Source organism: Oncorhynchus keta, chromosome 12, assembly GCF_023373465.1.
Source record: "Oncorhynchus keta strain PuntledgeMale-10-30-2019 chromosome 12, Oket_V2, whole genome shotgun sequence".
Classification (NCBI taxonomy): domain Eukaryota; kingdom Metazoa; phylum Chordata; class Actinopteri; order Salmoniformes; family Salmonidae; genus Oncorhynchus; species Oncorhynchus keta.
Genome location: NC_068432.1, coordinates 11,580,760 through 11,597,715, shown reverse-complemented (window position 1 = coordinate 11,597,715; position 16,956 = coordinate 11,580,760). Strand labels below are relative to the sequence as shown.

The 16,956-nt window shown below is 43.3% G+C and overlaps 1 protein-coding gene, 1 long non-coding RNA gene and 1 other non-coding gene across 3 annotated transcripts in view; all 3 read left to right on the top strand.

The window, feature by feature from the left end:
* Window positions 1-5,151, top strand: part of LOC118391660 (uncharacterized) — a 39,572-nt gene extending 34,421 nt beyond the window's left edge. Inside the window, exon 4 of the long non-coding RNA XR_008060732.1 lies at window positions 801-5,151. This is a non-coding gene — a long non-coding RNA (uncharacterized LOC118391660). The remainder of the gene's footprint in view (window positions 1-800) is intronic.
* An 843-nt stretch (window positions 5,152-5,994) lies between these two features.
* LOC118390988 (heat shock cognate 70 kDa protein-like) lies at window positions 5,995-14,335 on the top strand. Its single transcript, XM_052457738.1, has 9 exons — window positions 5,995-6,152; window positions 8,312-8,521; window positions 8,762-8,967; window positions 11,512-11,664; window positions 12,084-12,639; window positions 12,867-13,069; window positions 13,291-13,489; window positions 13,591-13,823; window positions 13,923-14,335. The coding sequence occupies exons 2-9, from the start codon at window positions 8,317-8,319 to the stop codon at window positions 14,127-14,129; spliced, it is 1,962 nt and encodes a 653-aa protein (XP_052313698.1). The 5' UTR covers window positions 5,995-6,152; window positions 8,312-8,316; the 3' UTR covers window positions 14,130-14,335.
* LOC127906549 (small nucleolar RNA SNORD14) lies at window positions 12,709-12,802 on the top strand. Its single transcript, XR_008061835.1, has one exon. It is a non-coding gene; the product is annotated as a small nucleolar RNA SNORD14 (small nucleolar RNA).
* Window positions 14,336-16,956: the final 2,621 nt, after the last annotated feature.

Sequence of the window (16,956 nt, the reverse complement as noted above, 5' to 3'; positions counted from 1 at the left end):
ACACGTACGCTACGGTCACAAGACGCAGGCCTCCTAATTGTCCCTAGAATTTCTAAGCAAACAGCTGGAGGCAGGGCTTTCTCCTATAGATCTCCATTTTTATGGAACGGTCTGCCTATCCATGTCAGAGACGCAAACTCGGTCTCAACCTTTAAGTCTTTACTGAAGACTCATCATCTTTTCAGTGGGTCATATGATTGAGTGTAGTCTGGCCCAGGAGTGGGAAGGTGAACGGAAAGGCTCTGGAGCAACGAACCGCCCTTGCTGTCTCTGCCTGGCCAGTTTCCCTCTTTCCACTGGGATTCTCTGCCTCTAACCCTATTACAGGGGCCGAGTCACTGGCTTACTGGGGCTCTCTCATGGCGTCCCTGGAAGGGGTGCGTCACCTGAGTGGGTTGATTCACTGATGTGGTCATCCTGTCTGGGTTGGCGCCCCCCCTTCGGAGATCTTTGTGGGCTATACTCAGCCTTGTCTCAGGATGGTAAGTTGGTGGTTGAAGACATCCCTCTAGTGGTGTGGGGGCTGTGCTTTGGCAAAGTGGGTGGGGTTATATCCTTCCTGTTTGGCCCTGTCCGGGGGTGTCCTCGGATGGGGCCACAGTGTCTCCTGACCCCTCCTGTCTCAGCCTCCAGTATTTATGCTGCAGTAGTTTATGTGTCGGGGGGCTAGGGTCAGTTTGTCATATCTGGAGTACTTCTCCTGTCCTATTCGGTGTCCTGTGTGAATCTAAGTGTGCGTTCTCTAATTCTCTCCTTCTCTCTTTCTCTCTCTCTTCTGTTATAATCTCCACCCGACACAGCCAGAAGAGGACTGGCCACCCCACATATGCTCTCTCTAATTCTCTCTCTCGGAGGACTTGAGCCCTAGGACCATACCCCAGGACTACCTGACATGATGACTCCTTGCTTTCCCCAGTCCACCTGACCGTGCTGCTGCTCCAGTTTCAACTGTTCTGCCTTATTATTATACGACCATGCTGGTCATCTATGAACATTTGAACATCTTGGCCATGTTCTGTTATAATCTCCACCCGGCACAGCCAGAAGAGGACTGGCCACCCCACATAGCCTGGTTCCTCTCTAGGTTTCTTCTTAGGTTTTGGCCTTTCTAGGGAGTTTTTCCTAGCCACCGTGCTTCTACAGCTGCATTGCTTGCTGTTTGGGGTTTTAGGCTGGGTTTCTGTACAGCACTTTGAGATATCAGCTGATGTACGAAGGGCTATATAAATACATTTCATTTGATTTGAGTTAGACACTGAACCATTGCCTAGAAATTATTCTGCACAACGGGCCGAAATAGTAGCATTGACTAGAGCCTGCGAAATAAGAAAAGAGAGAAAGGTTACTATTTACACAGACAACACATATGCATTTAAAACCATACAAAGCAGCACAGATACATTTTTAAAGTAGATAAATCACTTGACAGAGAATTGTTACAGGATAGCCAAGAACGAACGCCCCAGGGAGAATTGGACATGTGGAAAATGAAAGGGGCGATCCTACAAGATAATGTCAGACATAAGGATAATTTACTAATCTTACCTAAGTCATTGTTTAGATATGCAGCAATATTGACACATGGGCAGAGCCATGTGCCAACAGGGAGAAAGGATTGTAGAGCAGGTTAGGAAACACCAGGTGGTAGAGCAGGTGAGGAAACACCATGTGGTAGAGCAGGTTAGGAAACACTGCAGGTTAGGAAAGACTTAGTGGCCTAGAAGATAACTACTTAAAAAAATAAAAATTGTAGAATATCCATTCCAACATTTGGAAATGGACTTCATTGAACTATTCTCGAAGTGAAGGGAAGAAGGGGTGTTTAACAATAATAGACAAGTATAGCAAATGGGTAGAAGCGTTTCGAACTTACTTGGCGATTATGGTAGATTATGGTAGCTAAAATATTAGGTCAAGATATTATCCCTAGAGTTGGTTTACTAGGATCTATTTCTTTAAATAATGGATGACATTTTAGCTAATCAGGTAGAACAAATAGAATGCCAGAGTTAGGGACCAGAACAGGACAGGTAGACATAGAAGTTGAAGATATACTAGCAGAACACATGAGAAGACTGTTTGTTAACCAAACCCGTATGTCCAAGATTTTGTGTCGAACAGGTGAATGACAGGAGAAGGTGATTCACTCAATCCAACCAGGAGACTGGGTGTGGATCCAGTCCCTGAGGAGAAAAGACTGGAAGCAGCCCCGTTGGTAAGGCCCATAGCAGGTTCTGTTAAACCACCAGCTTTGCCATTAGAATAGCTGAGAGAGTCACTTGGGTCCACGTTACCCACTGCAAAAGGGTATGTACACATACAAGCACTGCTGCTCACACACAGAGTTAGGTGAAGAACCGAGTACCAACAGGGTCCAGGGGTCACCTCCTTAACGAAGATTCCCTATCCCGACCTTTCATCACTGTGTGTGCTCCTAGAGGCGTGAGTAAGGGGTGGTACCTAGCAGATCGACGAAGGGCAGGATAGGGTTGGCGGTTTTTGGGAAGACAAGGAACTCTGAGCTGCATCATAGTCTTGGTAACCTTTCTGATACATCCAGACCCACCACCTTCCGGTACTAATTATATGATGCCGTTGTCATTGATAAGAAGTAAAAGATAAACTATATAATACACTCATGAGTGACTTACAGAATAAGGAGTCAAAGAAGATCAAGAAGGTAAACATTAAACAATTCCCTAGGAAAGCAAATAACTTTACAGGGATTGGGTTGGCCAGATTGAAGTAATAATAAATAATAAATAAATAAGTACTCGGCCAACCCACCTCGGTTCACTTTAACTCCCGATGAGTACCAGTGTTATAGATACAAGAATGGCACCGAGATTTTAATGGCTGAAAGTTAATCGTTAATGTGACTGACTTAGGTTTGGAAGTACAGGAGAAAATTCTTAACTTCTCTGAACAATTATCCGCCACCTCCCTCATGACCTGGTAAAATAGACTGACTCTCGATATGTTATTGGCAGAAAAGAGCGGGGTATGTAGAATGATTGGGGTTCATTGCTGTACGTTTATTTTTTAATAACACAGCTCCAGACGGATCAGTGACCAAGGCCCTGTCAAGTTTGACCACATTAGCTCATGAGTTAGCAGAGAACTCTGGGGTGGATACTTCCCTGACAGGGTGGTTCGATAGCATGTTTGGGAAATGGAAAAATATCGTAAGTGCTGTATTGTGGGCTGCTTTCACCTGTATGAGTGTGTTGGTGTTGTGTGGATGCTGTTTGGTCCCATGTGTGAGAGGTTTAATCACCAGAACTCTAGAGAGATCGATGACGCAACAGATGGTGAGATATGGACCGATTCCGAGCTCCGACCAGTGGGATGACAAATACAGGCGTCCAGGCCTAGGAGATGGCTCCGTTTCTTTTAACCACGAGGAGCCAATGTTAGATGAGACTGTCTTCAATATTTAGAGAGACTGTTCCTTTAATGAAGATTATAATACAAATCCCAAAAAGAAGAGTTATAATTGGATATAGGCCTAGAGCAGTCGATGATAAGAATCTGTTGTAAATACATGTATTCGTTTTGTTTGATTTTGTGTAACATTTTTGATTCCATATGATGGTGGATGTATCAGTGTGTATTATTTAGTCATTAAGGGTGGATTGATTAAGGGAATTAATATGCTTAAAGGTAATGATTAATATTCAGCAAAGAACAACAAAAAACACTTATTTTTACAGGGAAATCATAATTAGTAAATAGGACACACCTGACTGTCATTAATGTCTCTAGGACAGTCTCTGCCGCCTTCTGGTGACAGGTGGAACCATGACAGGTTTACAAATGCTGTTTTGAATTAAAGAAAATTGTACCTACACACTGAAGAAAGTCTGTGTACGGTATCCCTGATGCAGTAAAAAAAAAAAATTTGAGGTGAGCTTTATGCGACATATTTGTATTGCGAACCCATTACACCTCTTTGTTTGTTGTCTAATGAATAACTTCACCATGCTCAAAGGGATATTCATTGTCTGCTTTTTTTATTCTTACCCATATAGGAATATTTGACCTTCTTTGCGAGGCATTGGAAAATATGCCTGGTCTTTGTGGTTGAATATGTGTTTGAAATTTACTGCTGGACTGAGGGACCTTACAGATAATTGTATATGCGGGGTACAGAGATGAGGTAGTCATTCAAAAATCATGTTAAATACTATTATTGCACACCAAGTGAATCCATGCAACGTATTATGTGACTTGTTAAGCAAATGTTTACTCCTGAGCTTATTTAGCCTTGCCATAACAAAATGCAAGAGTTGAATAGCTATTGACTCAAGACATTTCAGCTTTTCATTTGAAATTGATTTACAAAAATGTCGAAAAACATCATTCCACTTTGACATGATGGGTTATTGTGTGTAGGCCAGTGATCCAAAAATCTAAATGTAATCCATTTTAAATTCAGGCTGTAACACAACGAAATGTGGAATAGTCAAGGGGTGTGAATATTTTTTGAAGGCACTGTATGTTAATATACAGTATGTTAATTGCATGCAAATAAAGGTTGCTTCTCTACCACACCCATAACAGAAGCACAATCATGGCCTCGGTTATGTAGGTGGAGGACTTCTGTGAGAGGTCGCTGTCACGCCTGAATTCGACCCTACGATGAAGTCTGCTGCAGTGTTGAGAGGTTGTATGAAATCGATCGGTATGTCAAGTAAAGCTCTTAAATCTTAAACATGCCAGCCCGATATCAATTTCTATTCAGTTCAACTCTCCATAAATTCGGCGTCTGAACTGTGTATTAGACAGGTAAATTGCTGAACCTGGTGCAAGGGGTGGAAGATGCCAGAGGGACAGTTTTTACAAGCTGAAATTGCTAACTGAAGTGTTTCACAATAGCCCCGCCCTAGCGCGAAACTAGCAGCAAATTGAAATGTTTATGACACAAATTTAGAGGCGAAGCCATGGCAGTACCTGGCTGGGCAGGGTGCCTGCTAGATTGATCAAGATGGCACCGACAGACAGCTCTACTTATGGCTCCACAAGCATTTCTTTACACCAGCAATAACATCTGCTAAATATGTGTGTGACCAATAAAACTACACATTTTATTTTATCTGATTGAACATTGACCACCCTGGCTTAAAATAAAATAAAAAATTAATTACATTATTTTCATTTGTTTTTGTATTGTCTCCTGACTAATCAGAAATGTAGTTGCTGGGATCTAATTGGTAATATCACAATCATATGGTAACACCCCCCTTGGTAACCCGTTATACTGTATTAAAGTAACACAACCCCCCATATAAATTGATGAAATTGCTTGGTCAAAGGTTGACATGCAGAGCCAAAATTACCATGTGACACCAGCTATGTTTCTATTAACTTCTCCAGTGATATATTTTGTAGACGTTTTGAAAGTTTGCATTGAAAATAGATGCGACAATATCCTACTGCGGTGTGTTTTCATTTTAGTGATTAGGCCCAAGAAGCCAGTGTTCGGAGGATATATTGGCACAGCTGTTAGTTAGTCAAGGGCCAGAAAACCGTGCCAATATATCCTCCAAACACTGTATTCGAGGGCATTATAATTTCAATGAAGACGCACTGCATTTTCTATGCAAACTTTCTATACACGTACAAAATAAATCCCTGGACACGTTAATGGAAACTGGTGGCTCTGCATGTCAACCTTTGACCAACCTATTACCTGACCCACAGTGGGTCAGACTATTTTGACACCGTGCCAGTACATTGATTAGGACAGCTCTGGAATATTCTCTTGCTATTTCCGGGATTCTATCATCCTCAACCGACCTTCGTCTTTTTTCAAGTGATTTATGCAACACACGAGCTAGATTTCAACCAATCAATGCGTTGAGGGGTATATATATTTTTTACAACTGATCCTAGTGCTGGTTGATTCCTTACATGTGGCCATTCCGCATTGAACAAAAGTGGTTACATTCTGATTGTAGATCATTTTGACTGCTAGAACGTACTAGAAGTGCAGAATTTTACAGACAGGTGAGAGAGGAGTTCTTGGAAGCTGATTGGTTCACAAGTTATCCGGAAGATACATGAACGCTTTCGCCGGCATCTTCTTTTCTCATTCATCGGGTAGCGGAGACTGAACAGTTTTCATACAGAATTGCCTACATCACATCCAGGTAATACAAGGAAACATTTTAATCTGTTATAGCCTACGTCATTGCCAGTTATAGGCATATGTAACGTGATGTATTTTTCCTAAAATTGTTTATATATTCGCTTCGGTATCAGTGTGTCCTTATTAGATGTAATATACTTATTTGTCGATTAAGATTTATGTTAATATTGTTATGTTCAGTGTAGGTCTATTAAACAATTCTACGAGACGACAGCCTTTGATGCCAGATTAGTCTGTAGAAAATGTTATAGCCTACCAGTGAAATGGCCGCAATGTTAATGCGCTTGGCTGCGGAGCCAGCTGTACTGCAGCACTCAGCGTTGTCCTTCAGGAGCCGGGTTGGGGAGGGTGTAAAGCACGTGCCTCCCCCTTCCCAGATGGTCAGGGATCATCCTAGATTAATCGCGTTGACGAACTATGTCAACCTGGGTGAAAGTGGAATGATGCCAAGGCCAGACATTCCAAATAACAGATAATAATATTAGGCTGAATGGTGTTGTGTTCACTGGTATTGTGAAGTTTTTCTATTAAATGGAGACTTATACGTGCGCCATTACAGTCTTTACCTACGGGCTTGTACGCCATTCCAACTGCCATCACAATTATATTAACCTCATGCTACATGGCGAATTCCTCCATGGAACTGCAGTAGCGGAGCTCTCGCAAACCTTTCTCTCCATAGGGTTTTCGGCGCCAGCTGCTGGCCACTTGTGAAGTACAATGCCGATGCTGTGTTTTAACGTTTAGGAAAGTCAATCATCGCTTTCGAAAGTTGTTTTTATTTTTTAAACGGCTGGTCCTTTAATATCAGCAAAAAATAATATATCCTCCAGCAGACGAACTACACTTCCTCCCAGTTACCCATATACACAGGTGTTTGAGCATGCTATAGATGGTTAAATAGCTGTGTGTCGTCTTGTCTAACGTAAACAATCGCTGTATCATGGAGATCATGGGAACACAGCCTATGAAGTTGTACTAATTACAAAAACAATATTGAAGTCATTTGTTTTATGGAAATGATTGCTGATATGAAATATATTTTCCTTAATTGACGCATTTATATGTTTAGAGCAAGCATCAGGACTCTTAACAAAGTCCTCCAGGTAGAAGATGCCTTCATCAATAGGCGCTAACGGTAGTTAGTATCTATGAATAGGCTAACGGTTGCCTAGCCTTTACAATAGTCCGTTGGGAATCCCAATCCACCCCCTCGTTCGGAAGGTGTGGCTGATGAAACTGACTTCCAACGAGTGGCGATTGGATCAAGAAACCCATCAAATTTGGGACACAATCCTGACTTGAATGATACAGTTAATGTTCCACTTTTCAATAATAAAATCAGCATGAAATAAGCTATAAACCTCAGTAACATTTAATTTGGGAAGTATTTCATCTTTTATTTAACTAGATAAATCAGTTAATTACAAATCCTTATTTACAATGACGACCTACCCGGCCATACCCGAACGACGCTGGGCCAATTGTGCACCGCCCTATGGGACTCCCAATCACGGCTGGATGTGATGCAGCCTGGATTCAAACCAGGTACTGCAGTGATACTTCTTGCACTGAGATGCAGTGTCTTAGACCACTGCGCCACTCGGGAGCATCATTCATCAGTTACATGTGTCATGTCTCGAGATCAGACATGAACAAATGCACGTGACATAATTAGGCATGTCTCTCCGTTCTTTTTTATTTAACTCCAAATATATTGCAGTGCCTGTCGGGAGAGCACTGAGGCACGCAGCCTTGCTGCCTTTGATCGAATTGGCCAACTAAGTGTCTAACTAGCCCCTACACCCTCGATAATTTTCACTCCCTCCAACTTTGGGACGCTTGTACAAATGGCGGCGGTGAACGCGCAGATGGGGAGGCGAAGTGGGTGAATTGTGATTCAGCCTGGCAGGGCACCATGCATATGTCTGTCTGGCCCATCCAATGACACTGAATGCCGATTACTTTTCCTCGAACAGGATTAGTCACCATTCTTAGAAATTGAATGAGTAGGCGTATTTCCCCATATAGGAAGTTGCTCTATGATCTTTGTGACTCATAATCCACAGTCCAAGTCTCATACTTTACCTTGAGTGATCATGACTGCCACCTATTGATAAGACTTCTCAGCATTACATATTTATTTATCTCTTGTCACAGTAACCATGTCTAAGGGAACAGCGGTCGGCATCGATCTCGGGACCACCTACTCCTGCGTGGGTGTGTTCCAGCATGGCAAGGTTGAAATCATTGCCAACGACCAGGGCAACAGGACCACTCCAAGCTACGTTGCCTTCACTGAATCTGAGAGGCTCATTGGTGATGCTGCTAAGAATCAGGTTGCCATGAACCCCTGCAACACAGTTTTTGGTAAGTTAGTTCTGCTAGATGTCATTGAAGGTGTGTTTTTAATGATGGTTCAATTTGACGATATAACTTGGTTCACTTGGATTCAGTTGATTCTTGACATTTGTTGTTTCCACTAGAGGTTTTATAACCAAACATGGTTCTAGTATCTTCCTTGGATGTCTGAGTGAGAAAACAAAGGTCAGTTGGTATGATTGGAGTATGTCTATAATGCAATCATTAAGACTTATTTGTGTATTCCAGATGCTAAGCGTTTGATTGGCAGAAGGTTTGAGGATACCGTGGTTCAATCCGACATGAAGCACTGGCCTTTCAACGTCATCAGTGACAGCGGACGCCCCAAAGTGGAGGTTGAATACAAAGGCGAGAACAAGAGCTTCTACCCTGAGGAAATCTCCTCCATGGTGTTGGTCAAGATGAAGGAGATTGCAGAGGCCTACCTCGGGAAGGTGAGTTTAAAAATGAGTTTCCCACTGGGCACAAACTGGTTGAATCAACATTGTTTCTATGTCATTTGTCAATGTATTGTGATAATGGCAATGTCCGTTCTGTGAGACGACGGTGCTACAGGATGGACAGCTGATCGTCCTCGCAGTGGCAGACCACGTAATATCTGCACAGGACCGGTACACCGAACATCACACCTGCGGGACAGGTACAGGATGGCAACTGCCAGAGTTAAACCTGGAACGCATAATCCCTCATCAGTGCTCAGACTGTCCGCAATAGGCTGAGAGAGGCTGGACTGAGGGCTTGTAGGCCTGTTGTAAGGCAGGTCCTCACCAGACATCACCGGCAACAACGTCTCCTATGGGCACAAATCCACTGTTGTTGGATCAGACAGGACTGGCAAAAAGTGCTCTTCACTGACGAGTCGCGGTTTTGTCTCACCAGGGGTGATGGTCGGATTCGCGTTTATCATTGAAAGAATGAGCATTACACTGATGCCTGTACTCTGGAGCAGGCTTGATTGAGGTGGAGGGTCCGTCATAGTCTGGGACAGTGTGTCACGGCATCACCCGGGCTGAGGTTGTTGTCATTGCAGGCAATCCCAATGCTGTAAATTACAGGGAAGACATCCCTCCTTCCTCATGTGGTACCCTTCCTGCAGGCTCATCCTGACCAGACCCTCCAGCATGACAATGCCACCAGCCATACTGCTCGCTCTGCCTCTGATTTCCTGCAAGACCCGGAATGTCAGTGTCCTGCCATGGTCAGTGACGAGCCCGGCTCAATGTCTGGGACTTGTTGGCTCGGAGGGTTAGAGTTAAGGCCATCCCCCCAGAAGTGTCCGGGAACCTGCAGGTTCCGTTGTGGGGGGGTGACATCTCACAGAAATTAATGGCAAATCTGGTGCATTTTGGCACATTCCTCCTGACCGAGCTGGTGTAACTGAGTCAGGTTTGTAGGCCTCCTTGCTCGCACATTTTTTTTTTTCCAGTTCTGCCCCCAAATGTTCTATAGGATCTTCAAGGTCCTTTGCTGTTGTTCTGGGATTGATTTGCACTAAAGTGTTTTAATCTTTAGGAGTGGTATGACAGCTGCGTGGTCCCATGGTGTTTATACTTGCTTTCTATTGTTTGTACAGATGAAAGTGGTACCTTCAGGTGTTTGTAAATAGCTCCCAAGGATGAACCAGACTTGTGGAGGTCTACAAAAAAATATTCTGATGTCTTTGCTGATTTCTTTAGATTTTCTTTCCCCATGCTGTCAAGCAAAGAGGCACTGAGTTTGTAGGTAGGCCTTGAAATACATCCACAGGTACACCTCCAATAGGCTAATTGACATCATTTGAGTCAATCAGAAGCTTCGAAAGCCATGACATTTTCCAAGCTGTAAAGGCACAGTCAACTTGGTGTATGTAAACTTCTGACCCACTGGAATTGGTGATACAGTGAAATGATCTGTCTAAACAATTGTTGGAAAAATTACTTTTCATGCACAAGGTAGATGTCCTAACAGACTTGCCAAAACTATAGTTTGTTAACAAGAGATTTGTGGAGCGGTTAAACAGGTTTTAATGACTCCAACCTAGGTGTATGTAAACATCCAACTTCAACTGTGTGTGTATATGTTTTCACTAATGCGTCCTAGGGTTTGAAGCGTTGGTTCATTTCTTCTAATTTAGTCATGGTAACTTGTTGGATTCTCGTCTCCATCTCAACCAAAAAGATAAAGAATATGAATAAATCAACCTTTAAATGCACTTTAAATACAGTAGTTTGATTCAGTCCTATTCCTTATTTTTGATTGAGACGTGAATCCAACATCTCAATTATACATTTGTTGACAAACTGGAATTAAGCCAGACTGTCAGTGGCACAAAAGACACATCTCCTTCAAATGTTTATTTTTTGCTTTGACAACCTAACTCAATTTAATATCACTTTTGAATCCAGTAAAAGGCCTATTAACAGAAGTTAAGGCTATTTTACAAACTAATATAACCATATTTATTCAACCTTAAATGAGTAACCCATCCATGGCCACATTTTGAGGCTACTAACTATACATGTCTTGTGTAATCATAAAGTGTGCAAAGGTTGCAGGTCGGTGAATCATCACAATTGCTATAATAATCTGCGCAGAATCTAGATCAGCATTGATGACTTGTAATCTCAACTGCAATCCAGGTAATTTGGTTGTGCCATTATATGAAGCACATTTTATTCCCATTTGAACTTTTAAATGGTTGAATGTGCAGTGATGACACATTTGGATGACAACTTAACCAGAAATTAGACACTGTTTTTGTTGCAATTTGGTTACGCTTTAAGACTGTACACATGGTTAGATGGTTGAAAGCATAGTGATAACACATTGGGAATTCAAACTTCTGGCTGTCCTTTTTGAGTGGGTGAAAAGGTTGACATCAAATTGATCTCATCCCAAAATGTTCCACTTTGAAATTGTGGTGGGTTCAGTCCATTTCAGGGTATTATTGACAAAGTATATTCATTCCCACCCTTTCTCCCCCCCATCTTTCTTTGTAGACTGTATCAAACGCGGTTGTAACAGTTCCAGCTTACTTCAATGACTCTCAGCGCCAAGCAACCAAAGATGCTGGAACAATCTCTGGTCTGAACGTTTTGCGAATCATCAATGAGCCAACTGCTGCCGCTATTGCTTATGGCTTGGACAAGAAGGTGAGACTCATATCTTTTAGAGGTTAAGGTCCAGTTATGTTTTATTGAAATTGTAATGATCCTTTAAAGATAATCTGTTAATTTCAATTAGTTGATAGCACATTAAATCTAGTTTGTCCCTATGGTTAAGTTTATGCCTGCCATTCATAGTTTCCACCAGAGGTTGTAAAACCAATGATGGCCCAACACCTTCCTGGATGTCGGAGTGAATACACCAGCTAGGGTCGATTTTGATGGCGGTTAATTCAGGAAGTGATTTTTAAAAGAATTCAAAACTTAAAAGTGTAATTGTTTAAACTCAATTGAATAACTTTTGAAATAAATAGATTATACTCCATTTTAATTGACCACAGCCCTGGAATGCATAGCCATTTGGTTTGTAGTTTGTGTGCAAATACTGAATTTCTCTTCTGTTTCAGGTCGGTGCTGAAAGGAATGTCCTTATCTTTGATCTGGGTGGCGGCACCTTTGACGTGTCCATCCTGACCATCGAGGATGGTATCTTTGAGGTCAAGTCCACTGCTGGAGACACTCATCTGGGTGGAGAAGACTTTGACAACCGCATGGTCAACCACTTCATCGCGGAGTTCAAGCGCAAGTACAAGAAAGACATCAGCGACAACAAGAGGGCTGTTCGCCGTCTCCGCACCGCATGTGAGAGGGCAAAGCGCACCCTGTCCTCCAGCACCCAGGCCAGCATCGAGATCGACTCTTTGTACGAGGGAATCGACTTCTACACCTCCATCACCAGGGCTCGCTTTGAGGAGCTCAATGCAGACCTTTTCCGTGGCACCCTTGACCCAGTGGAGAAATCCCTCCGTGACGCCAAGATGGACAAAGCCCAGGTACACGACATCGTCCTGGTCGGAGGCTCCACTCGTATCCCCAAGATCCAGAAACTGCTCCAAGATTTCTTCAACGGCAAAGAGCTCAACAAAAGCATCAACCCCGACGAAGCTGTGGCCTATGGCGCAGGTGAATCACTGATCATCTTGTTTGCTCTGTGGCCAATGGGCTTCTATAATGAGCCTTAAATCAATAGTTTCGCTGTGATGAAGTTTACTCCTGCCATTCGTAGTTTCCACCAGAGGTTGAAAGACCAAAGATGGCCCAATACCTTCCTTGGATGTCTGAGTGACAATGGCACAGTGCGTCTACAGTCATGTTTCTCCATGTGTCTAACCTCCCAATCTCATTTTCAGCTGTCCAGGCAGCCATACTCTCGGGTGACAAGTCTGAGAATGTCCAGGACCTGCTTTTGCTGGACGTCACACCCCTGTCCCTGGGTATTGAGACCGCTGGCGGTGTCATGACAGTCTTGATCAAACGTAACACCACCATCCCAACCAAGCAGACCCAGACCTTCACCACTTACTCAGACAACCAGCCTGGTGTGCTCATTCAGGTGAGGGGGGGCCTGCAAGAAAGGTCAATTTCAGGACAATGTTTCCTCATTCCTTTGGCCACAATCTGTGATGCTGTTTACTCCTGCTATTTGTAGTTTCCACCAGCGGTTGAAAGACAAATTGGCCAATACATTCCTTGGATGTCTTGAGCGGCTTTTAGTGAAATTTACTTCTCATTTGAAGACATGTATGTTTTGCTAATATTGACTGTATCCTCCAGGTGTATGAGGGTGAGAGGGCCATGACCAAGGATAACAACCTGTTGGGCAAGTTTGAGCTGACTGGAATCCCCCCTGCACCTCGCGGTGTTCCTCAGATTGAGGTCACCTTCGACATTGACGCTAATGGCATCCTCAATGTCTCTGCCGTTGATAAGAGCACTGGCAAGGAGAATAAGATCACCATCACCAACGACAAAGGTAAACAACAGCATATGTGACCAAAGTGAAATTTGATTACAATATGCACACTTGGATAGTGTATGATCCTTAACTTAACCCTTCAAAAAATGTCTAACTAGGTCGCCTGAGCAAGGAGGACATTGAGCGCATGGTCCAGGAGGCTGAGAAGTACAAGTGTGAGGATGATGTGCAGCGTGACAAGGTCTCGTCTAAGAACTCACTAGAGTCTTACTCTTTCAACATGAAATCCACCGTGGAGGATGAGAAACTGCAGGGCAAGATCAGCGACGAGGACAAGACCAAGATTCTGGACAAGTGCAATGAGATCATTGCCTGGCTGGATAAGAACCAGGTACAGTATATTGATGTGCCCATTATTTTAAAACTAAGTTATTACCGTAACGTGTCAAGAAGGGAAATCAATTAATCTTAACCTGTGTCTTTGTTTCAGACTGCGGAGAAGGAAGAGTATGAGCACCAGCAACAGGAGCTGGAGAAGGTGTGCAACCCCATCATCACCAAGCTGTACCAGAGTGCCGGTGGTATGACAGGCGGTATGCCCGGAGGAATGCCTGGAGGCTTCCCAGGTGCTGGCGGTGCCGGAACTGCTCCTGGAGGTGGTGGATCCTCAGGCCCCACCATTGAGGAAGTCGATTAAACCCAATGTCATTACCCTGTAAACACAAAGCACATAACCCCAGTGGCCCAATCTGTAAAGCCAAGGCTGGTCAGTAATTTGAACTGATAATAGCTGCTATGTATGTTTTAGATACTTGAAGATGTACACTGTCCAAGACAGTGAGATTTTAAGGAACAAAAGTTTGTCTACATTTTGAGTCCTGGAGAATAAATTATTTGTCATTGGCCTTGACTTTTTTTTTTTTAAATGTGTTTTCACACCCAATTCCTCAATTCAATGAAGGGAAATTAAGTAGGCTTCCCTTATACACAGATTGAGAAGGACAGTTATTTTATTTTTTGTGAGGGGAATTATCTAAATAAGAGTGCGCATGATAATGGAATCCGGTGACTTATTGTAGTCTCATATAATAATAATATATGCCATTTAGCTGACGCTTTTATCCAAAGCGACTTACAGTCATGTGTGCATACATTCTACGTATGGGTGGTCCCGGGAATCGAACCCACTACCCTGGCGTTACAAGCGCCATGCTCTACCAACTGAGCCACAGAAGGACCATATCGTAGCTAACACTCCAATGACCCACTGACAATGTTTTGAGGCCCAAATCTCACAAAATAACTGCTTTGTTTAGTTTACCATATGAACAGTATATCAGTGTGGATGACGGATCACCACCTCAAGCTGAACCTCGGCAAGACGGAGCTGCTCTTCCTCCCGGGGAAGGACTGCCCGTTCCATGATCTCGCCATCACGGTTGACAACTCCATTGTGTCCTCCTCCCAGAGCGCTAAGAACCTTGGCGTGATCCTGGACAACACCCTGTCGTTCTCAACTAACATCAAGGCGGTGGCCCGTTCCTGTAGGTTCATGCTCTACAACATCCGCAGAGTACGACCCTGCCTCACACAGGAAGCGGCGCAGGTCCTAATCCAGGCACTTGTTATCTCCTGTCTGGATTACTGCAACTCGCTGTTGGCTGGGCTCCCTGCCTGTGCCATTAAACCCCTACAACTCATCCAGAACGCCGCAGCCCGTCTGGTGTTCAACCTTCCCAAGTTCTCTCACGTCACCCCGCTCCTCCTCTCTCTCCACTGGCTTCCAGTTGAAGCTCGCATCCGCTACAAGACCATGGTGCTTGCCTACGGAGCTGTGAGGGGAACGGCACCTCAGTACCTCCAGGCTCTGATCATGCCCTACACCCAAACAAGGGCACTGCGTTCATCCACATCTGGCCTGCTCGCCTCCCTACCACTGAGGAAGTACAGTTCCCGCTCAGCCCAGTCAAAACTGTTCGCTGCTCTGGCTCCCCAATGGTGGAACAAACTCCCTCACGACGCCAGGACAGCGGAGTCAATCACCACCTTCCGGAGACACCTGAAACCCCACCTCTTTAAGGAATACCTAGGATAGGATAAAGTAATCCTTCTCACCCCCCTTAAAAGATTTAGATGCACTATTGTAAAGTGGCTGTTCCACTGGATGTCATAAGGTGAATGCACCAATTTGTAAGTCGCTCTGGATAAGAGCGTCTGCTAAATGACTTAAATGTAATGTAAATGTAACAGTTTCCATTAAATAAAGATGCAGTGAGTAGACCATTTGGTTATATTCTTGTTTGAGGTCTGCCAGAAATAAGTAGAGTTTTGGCATGGAGGTTTGGTCTGTACCAAACTTTCATACCTCACTCTCCCCCATATTGCAAGCAAAACATTTTAGTGGACTCCCTCTTGCTACTGGAGAGACATTTTTTTAGAGTTAATGTTGTGGAATTCTCCACACTGTCGTGGGGTGTAGAGAAAATGTTTCAGTTTTAAAGCAAATTTGCTTCAATTTTACACATTTTGCCAAGGGGCAGAGGATTTTGCAATTGTATTACTAATTACCTGCATTCTACACATTTTGCCATAGGTTGGAGAGAAATGTTTTGAATATATCTGAGTGAGACTGCCTAACAAAATCAATGGGGCCAGTAGTTTGATTTTGATAACACGTTTAGATAGTGGTCAGCTAATTTAGCAATCTAAAATATTTGCTGACATGGGCTAATAAACTATCAGTGACTGACATGAGGAATACTGCTGATGCACAACCACATTTTTCAATGGAACCTTGTTTATTCTAACTCGCCACAGTTGAGACTAAGACTAAGTGGGAGATTTGATCCGAGGGCCTTCAAAAGGCCTGAAATGTGCATAATCTGCCTACCTGGGGTATCAGGTTATGCAAAACTTATTTTCCATAGTTCTTGATATACCATAGAGCTAGAGGACTCTAGTGCCAAAAAGTTTGCTTTTGCATGGGCAGCACAATTGAGGACTTTCACAATTTTTAAGTAGTCAACTGGGTGGAACTCCCTGTGGGTTAAGGATCCCATAATTCCATCCAGGGTTCTGTTCAAAATTGAGATGGCCTCAATGGCACTGTCCATGTTCTCACAGACACCATCATGGGACAGATACAATGTGTAACTATTTCTATGGGATATTCTCTGTGAAAGAGATGTCAGAAGCAAGTGAGACATCCTACTCTATTATTCTTACTGGTTCATATCGAATCAATTAACTAAGCAGACCAGACCCAACTGCTATCACATTGGTGCCTATGGGACAGACACCCCATTAAGCAGACAGACGTTAAAAAAAAGGGTTAACAGCCTGAGTGAGACATCTTAATTGATTCCATTTTTCGTGATGACATCTTCCACTTTACTTCCGGGTCATGTCCCCTAATATTTTGAATGTGCTTGACGATTATGTCATTACATTCGTGAAAAAGTGGTCATTCAAGATATATATAAAATTATATTTGTGAATTAATTTACTTCTGTCTGGGGACTTTT